This window comes from Nycticebus coucang, chromosome 5 (genome assembly GCF_027406575.1).
Source record: "Nycticebus coucang isolate mNycCou1 chromosome 5, mNycCou1.pri, whole genome shotgun sequence".
Taxonomy (NCBI): Eukaryota; Metazoa; Chordata; class Mammalia; order Primates; family Lorisidae; genus Nycticebus; species Nycticebus coucang.
In genome coordinates this window covers 128,543,373-128,551,574 of record NC_069784.1, presented here as the reverse complement: position 1 = coordinate 128,551,574, position 8,202 = coordinate 128,543,373, and the positions used below count along the sequence as shown (strand labels likewise).

Here is an 8,202-nt window from a genome sequence, read left to right as displayed (position 1 = left end):
TTAAGCCTTTTTGGTGAGAAGATCCACAGACTGAGATTTCTAAAAATCCTAACTTAAATCTCTTTCCTTGTTTTATACTAACAGGTTCACTTTTAAGCAAAGCATGTAAATACCCAGAAAAACAAAACAAAACATGTTCTAGTCTCTCTTGCAAATGAGTAAGGCCATAAGACTATGTTCTAATCAAGACGATATCAGTTCAAAAAGAATTGGTATGTAACATTTTCTCTCTTTTTCTGTGTGCTTCTTTCTCCATCCTTTTGCCTGAAATGCAGATAAGATGGTCAGAACTCTAGCTGCAATTTTGAATTAAATGGAAAAAGGCCATACCCAGTGGATAAGGGAGGAGCTGGAAGGGAATGAGATTAGCACTACGGAGCAGAACCATAGTACTAACCCTTGATGTCTTACTTGTGGGATTATGTGAGAAAGTATTTCTCTCTTATTTAAGTCGCCAGTGTTTTAGAGCTCACCTGCAAATCAGTAAGCTCAAACAGCACAACTATCCAGTGCCTAGAAGTTCAGTGCTTAAAATAAGTTACTGTTAAATCATTTAAATGAATCAAGACAAAAGAAAGAATTTGCAATGATAAAGTCTTTATTTCTATATTTGGTTTCTTATAATCATTTTGGAAAAATAGTTGTGTCTCCAAATGTACTTTCACTGAAGGAAGCTGATATGACTAAAGCTTTATTCTAAGTGATTATGGAAAAAATATCTATTACTGAAAACAAGTGTTCCATTCCATTTACATTTTACACATAACACAAGCATAAGGGGAAGGTCTGAGGTCAGAAGTAGGGGTCATTTCTCTTAACTGAAACGCTAGATCAGAAGAAAGCCTTTGGTGATTAGCAATCCAAATGTGAGGTTTTTAATCCTCATTAAAAGTAACAATTGCCTATAAACATGGAAACGCATAGGGTTCTCTGGACATCTTTTTGGAAGAATGTCTTTTTATGTTTCCTGTTGCTATTCTTTTAGACCTTTGGAAGTTTATTTAACAATGCAACCTGCTTAACATTCAAGGTTATCTGCGCTAATTATCTGTTCCCCTCTTTTGACTGGTTATGTACACACTATAAATAAGCACATCCATTTTTCTCTCTACTGCTCTTCCAAAACTTCTTATATAGTTGGGAGTAACCTAGGATTCACTTAGCATTAAATATATTTTTGTTAGAAAGGACAGCATATGAAATTACAGGCATTTTACAAGTTAAAGACAAAATTTAGAACGCTAAAATAATGCTTCCAATGTAAACATCACAATCATTACATTCGATAAAACAAAGCGCAATATTCACAACACAATATATATTATTTGGTTTTGATATTAAAGTTGTTTTCTTGAATTATTTATGTAGAACTCAAAATTTAATTACTCTGTCATCATTTTTCTTCAAGAATCTGAAAAAGAAAGAATTGTTACTTTCAGGATAAGAATATTTTTGATAACAATCTTACCACTTCACAAAGGAAAAAAAAATCTACGCATGTTTTCTCTACTCAAAAAAAAAAAAAAAATACGCTTGGGGACGTAAGGCCTACACTCACTTTAATGTCCCCAAATCCTACTGGGGACATAAGGCCTACATTCACTTGATAGGTAAAACAAGCTAAATTTGACCTTTGCTGCATGCTCGCTATGTTTCAAGGAATGCAGTTGGACCCAAGGAATGCAATGCCTTGGTATTTTTGTGATACTGAGTCATACTATAATTTTGTGGTATTTCCCTGGACTTAAATTAAATGAGATGCTAACAGTCGATCATGGGACTCAAACTTAAATTAATCAAGGCAGGATGGTCGAGTCTCAGAAAGAATGCCCGTTTTTCTTATGAGTGTGAGTCAGGCTCTTCCATTTTTCATCTTGACACAAGAAAGGAATAAGTCTGAGGAAACCAGGAGTATGATTCCGATACCAAAACTTTTGCTCCCTTTCATGTGATCAGAACATTGTATGAATCATATTAAGCTGTCTAGTGGGTTTGGCTAAGTGTCCTTCTCATGATGAGAAATTATTTAACCCTAAGATGCTTCTTCCCAAGTGACTCTCACTATAAGAACACATTGAGAATGTGCGGGTATACGCACCACTGGGAAACTGTCTTCAGCTTTGCTCCAACATGCGTTTCATCAATTTTCTGACTCAGGAGATTCATTCTCACTGCCGTGCAACAGAAAAGGAAAATGGTGCATGTTAAGGCTCCTAGATGAGAAAGGATCTAAAGAAACAGGACATAATGACGCTGTTCTCTGTGCTCTGTAAAGTGTGCGGGGAGCTAAACAATTGTCTTTGAGATTAGCTGGTACCCATGCATTTTTCCTTTAACTTGGAGTCTCTAAAATTATTCTTACAGAATATGATCCAGTGGGCAAAGAGGGTCATTTAGTCTCATCTCACCCAAATAGAATCATCGCTATGTTTCATCTCATCATATAAACAAAAATAACTGGAATAAAAACAGAGTGCTTCACTGCCTATATACTGTGTGTAATATTTAGACAGCACAGAGAGACACAGGATTTACAGACTCTAACTAGACAAAATACCTAATGGTTGAGTGGAATAAAATAGGAGTGTTGGAAATGTGCATGATCAGAGTTCCGTGTATTTTCTAATGTCTGTCTTACTGTACTTTACAAGTTTTAAAAATCAGCACTTTTGATAAAAGGTGTTCCAGGATTCAGAGTAGATGTCTCTATGATCATTTTTAACACAGGTGGCATCGTAGAATCAACCAGGGAGCTTTTAAAAATACGTATGTCCAGGGCTGCACTCCCAAAGGCACTGGAATTTTGGCAGTTTGGTTTGTGTAAGGCTCAGACATCAGTATTTTAAAAATTCTCCAGGGTAGTCTAATGTCAGCTAAGGTTGCAAATTACTACTTCCTATAATATAGATAGAGTGAAATGCAGAGAGATCGGTCTCCATAAATGTCCTCTATTTTGAGTCGTTTATAATTTCTCATTTTGGCAGGTTCTTAGTTTCTTTACCTCCTCTTTCCATTCAGAACTGAGTTCAAGTATTTCATTGCAGCTATTTTTTTTCTAAGACGAGTATAGTTATCAGTGAAGACTGCATCTGAGTGACGTTTGATTAGGACAGGGTCTTCTGAGATGTTACTGCTAAGGGAAGTAAAAGACAAGAAATCAAAGAATTTTAAAAAGAAATGATAAACACACAAATGTTCCAAATTTCTAGAAGTCAGATAAAAATCAATGCCACCGCCCAACTCATTTCTATCACACACACACACACACAAATAAACTGAAAGAAAAATAACAACTAATCCCAAGGATAGTGGAGCAAGGAATAACCTAACACACTTTAGTGTGATCTGGGAATGCCTTAAGACATATTCTGTATTGAGCATATAATTAAGAAAAAAAAATTGGAGACTATTTGAAGTCTGTTCTGCCATTGAAAGGCATCTTCTTTTAACATAAATGCTTCTTTAGAAGCTTAGATACCCTGAGCTGTGTCATGTAAATATTCAGCTATGGACCATTTAAAGAAAGAACCCCCCAGAACATGTTTTGAGCAGAAAGTAAAAAGCAAGTACTGTTGTTCATCTTAATTTTTATTTTATGAGACAGAGTCTCATTCTATTTCTCTGGGTAGAGTGCTGTGGCATCATAGCTCACACCAATCTCAACCTCTTCGCTTGAGAAATCCTCTTGTCTCAGCCTCCTGAGGGCTGGGATAACAGGCACCTGCCACAAAGCCTCGCTAGTTTTTCTTTTTTATTGGAGGTGGGATCTCACTCTTCCTCAGGCTGCTCTTGAACTCCTTAGCTCAAGCAATCTACCCACATCTGCCTCCCAGAGTGCTAGGATTACAGGAATGAGCAGCTGAGCCCAGCCTGACCGCAACATTTACTTTCATTTTTACTATTTCTTACATGTTTAGTATTTTTCACTTAGGTTCAATCTGATTGCAGGTTTATAAATAATTGTCACATAAGAAAAACGATTGTGTCTGGAGTCAATGAGTATAACATTATCAAAAGCTATATTTTCTTAGTCTGTGGGCCTGAAATATTTTATTCAAGAATATATTTTATTTAACCAATACGAACATTATCAAAGAGTTATCAATTTTAAACAATGTAAACAACTTGTTAAGAGTGAAAACATAATTTATGGGTTGAGTAATTATAACACATTTAATACAAATAATACACTGTCTTTACCTAACTCGTTTTCCAATAAGAGACTCCAGATATTTTTTGGCAGAAATTTGACCCAATAGTCTGCTATAGTCACTGGTGAAAACTCCATCAGCGTGTCTGGCATTTCTAAAACAAGGACAAAAAGATAGCAAGTACTTCATAAATGATACTATTTTGGATCATTAAGTAACACAGAAACTTACCATGAAAGCTTCTCACTAAAATTCAAGTCCAAAAGGAGGATTCCTCACACTCTAAATCTCAGGGGTCCTCAAACTGCGGCCTGTGGGCCACATGAGGCGGTGTGATTGTATTTGTTCTCGTTTTGTTTTTTTACTTCAAAATAAGATATGTGCAGTGTGCGTAGGAATTTGTTCATAGTTTTTTTTTTTTAAACTATAGTCCAGCCCTCCAACGGTCTGAGGGACAGTGAACTGACCCCCTGTTTAAAAAGTTTGAGGACCCCTGCTCTAAATAGTTACTTTCTAGTCACTTGTATCAAGATACATTCTATAATTCTAGCCCAAGACTTTGAAAAATTAACATAAACTTTTCTACAGGTATAGTTCAATATTATTTCCTGGTAGAATCTTTAAAAACCAATTACTTTCTACATGTATTAGTGTTAAATATATATTAGCTTCTATTTATTTATTTCTGCTTCACTGAATGAAGATAAATGCAATGAGAAAATACCCGATTTGGGCAAGTTCAGAAGGTTGTGATACCTTTTGCTATTTCTTGTGCCAAAATATTTGCACACAAAAGCTATTAAGATAGAGAGGGTCTTATGACATTTCAACCAATCTTTTCATCCAAATTAGGACCTTTTATCCTTTCTGTTTACTATAGAGCTGCTCAATTTGTACTGCGTGGCTGCTGTGGACAAACAGTTCTCTGGATGAACAACCTTAGCTGTTAGACATCTTTTCTTTACATAGAGACTCTTACGTTAGCACCATCTTCATCATAGCCATGAATACTATTGTTTTACCAGGATTACGTTAGAATCTGTGGTGTGGAAATTTTGTGCAGCAGAATAGAAATGACTGAGTCCTGGCTGGGATCCCTGTGCTGCTGCACAAGCTGCAGTGAATCTGGGTGAATGAAGCCCTGACACGTGGAAACCTGTGGTCTTATGCTGTAGGAATAGCTCACGGGGAAATAAAATTAGAACATTTACATCTCAAAAATACATTTTCTAAATCACAGCTCACTTGGGCAGATTTATAAAAATAAACTCACCTGGACACATCATAATAGGGTGTGTCGTTTTCAGCTAACACAGTTTGCAATATGTCAGCATCTGTTCTTAATGAAAGTTGATCAGGTTCATTTGCTTCTTCAAATGTTATTCCATCCCCCAACCTGTGAGAGGAAAATATGCTAGAGGGTAATACTTTCCGTTCACAGGACATAGTACTTATGGTTTTGCAATCTTTTAAAACAGTGGTTCTCAACCTTCCTAATGCCACGACACTTTAATACAGTTCCTCATGTTGTGGAAACCCCCGACTATAAAATTATTTTCATTGCTACTTAGTAATTTTATGGTTGGGGGTCTCCACGACATGAGGAACTGTAATAATAAAATAATTTTATGGTTGGGGGTCTCCACAACATGAGGAACTGTATTAAAGGGTTGCGGCATTAGGAAGGTTGAGAACCACTGTTTTAAAATAAGATTTTTTTTTCTTTTTTTATTGTTGGGGATTCATCGAGGGTACAATAAGCCAGGTTACACTGATTGCAATTGTTAGGTAAAGTCCCTCTTGCAATCATGTCTTGCCCCCATAAAGTGTGACACACACCAAGGCCCCACCCCCCTCCCTCCATCCCTCTTTCTTAAAATAAGTTATTAAAAAATCTTGAGAATTAATGCCCATTTATGGATGGCATAATTTGACTTAGTGGCCTCCATGGTTAATGACAGTGTAAATAGTGATTTTTTAAAAATTATCCTATAAAATAGAAGTCTTGCAATTTTTATAAGCTGGATATACCAAACATAAGAGCTACTTAATTCAGTGTTACCAGAACATCAAACCAAGGACACTTCCTTGGAGTACTTCACTATACCAAGAATATCTTCACTTTGTAAAGTCAAAGATTTTATACAAGATAGAAACTTAAAAAAATTAATCAGTATGAGAGCTGATAGCAATTCGTGTATTTGATGATGTTTAACATCATTTCTTAGAAACATTTCTCAAGACCTGAGGATTAACTGCTTTTCTCTCTCTAGAACCCTAAGGTTTCCTTCATATGTTCCTCTGTATCGATCAAGTCTAAAGAATCTCTCTGTCTATAAATGGTTACTCCAATCTGATAGATTTTGTGGTGCCTTCTGGTTTCTAATCTTGTGTCTTAACACAGAAGGGATGTACAAGATTATATTGAAAGATTAAAAACAGCCATGCCTTTATCTGAAATGTGACTGTATTTGTAGATGTAACACCAGCACACTATTAGAATGGTGTGTGTATTTTTGTGATAAGGGTAAACCTTCAAGGAATGTGTTAGCTCCTCGGCACTTGTGTATCGTTTGGTGGTGCAGCAGTTGGTAGTCAGTAACAGGCAGTCCTCTGTGGGTCTGAGGCCTAGCAACTGGTGAAAACTTGAGCAGTCTTGTGATTGTGCTTCTGTTGTGGATGCACCATTCCGTAGTCCATTTGGTTATCAAAGTAATAAAGAGATGCCTTTTAACAGATTTCACAGGGAACATGAATAGCTGTGAGATTATTCACTCTATTGAGCATAAGTCTGCCTTAGCAAAAAATCAGAAATGACTAAATAACCAAAAAGAAAGACAAAACATTATTTTGCTTTTAGATACAGTGGTGCCTGTAAACTGGAAGGAAAATTCAACCTAGTGTACTTTTGTTTCTTATTTACTCTTTTAACATCAATTTATTTTATTTCAAAGAAACTTTAAATATGAGTGATATTCTAATTTATGGCTGTGAAATATAGAGGACAACATATAGAACAATACCAGAAGGAATTATACTTTAAATCAAGTACAGGAAAAGTTACTCATTGGTGTGGATAGATCAGCAGATCAATTAGCCCACATTTTCAATACTGGGAAACTGACTCTGCCTAGGTATATTTCTGTGCAACATGATTTTATCAAAGTTTGTCTAATCAACTGCTAATCTCAGTTATTTACTGATTGATCTTGAAAATGAGCTAAGGCACGGTTGGTAACTACATCTTAGAGAAACTGCACTCAGAGGACAACTGATAAAGCTTATTACTTACCTAAAAGTGGTTTAGAAGAAAAATTAAGTCAGATACTCGCTTTGCCCTGTTTGGAAATGTGATCCATCCTCCTGGTAAAACAGCAGTTCTCAACCTGTGGGTCACAACCCCTTTTTAACAATGAAAATACATTGCAGCATTAGGAAGGTTGAGAACCACTGTGGTAAACTAACCACTGAAGCTGTTGCCTCTCATGCTCGGAGACTGAATTCCAGGACTCCAAACAATTATGTTGACTTGATATTGAAAAGAAAAACTTGCTCAACACATCAGTTAAAACTTTAAATAAATCATATATAATTTGAAATATTTAGTTGTCCAAAATAACAAGTTAGAAATTCCCGTTTAGGCGAGGAAGGAATGTTCAACTCTCTGAATGGAAAGAGAACTTACTTCAGAGGGAACTTACCTCAGAGAAGGAGGCCCTGCGAGAGGAGGCCTGGCCCACGTCTGGGAGAAGAGCACAGAGGAAAGTGCCAGCAGCACAAGGAGCTGGGGCTTATTCCTGGTTTCCATGTCGAGCTTCTAAAGAGAGAGAATCACGTCAGCCCTCGCCACCACAGAGGTCACCTGCAAGGTAATTCTGAATGTCTAGCAGTAACTTCCAATGGCTCTCGCAAGTTTGGAAGCGTAGGCTTTAGCTGGTAGAAAGAGTTAAACTGCAATGTTACTACTTTTTAAAATCAAGATTTCTCAGAGTAACAGGTGCTTGAATAAAAATTATTTTTTACTTTTATTTTCCTCTGCTGCCTATCGCCA

At 36.4% G+C, this 8,202-nt stretch overlaps 1 protein-coding gene across 1 annotated transcript; it reads right to left on the bottom strand.

Moving 5' to 3' along the window:
- Positions 1 to 463: 463 nt before the first annotated feature.
- Positions 464 to 7,964, bottom strand: VIP (vasoactive intestinal peptide). Its single transcript, XM_053591985.1, has 6 exons — positions 7,853 to 7,964; positions 5,425 to 5,547; positions 4,201 to 4,305; positions 3,002 to 3,133; positions 2,099 to 2,171; positions 464 to 1,411 (listed from the first exon to the last, which is right to left on the bottom strand). The coding sequence occupies exons 1-5, from the start codon at positions 7,957 to 7,959 to the stop codon at positions 2,141 to 2,143; spliced, it is 498 nt and encodes a 165-aa protein (XP_053447960.1). The 5' UTR covers positions 7,960 to 7,964; the 3' UTR covers positions 464 to 1,411; positions 2,099 to 2,140.
- Between the last annotated feature and the right edge of the window lie 238 nt (positions 7,965 to 8,202).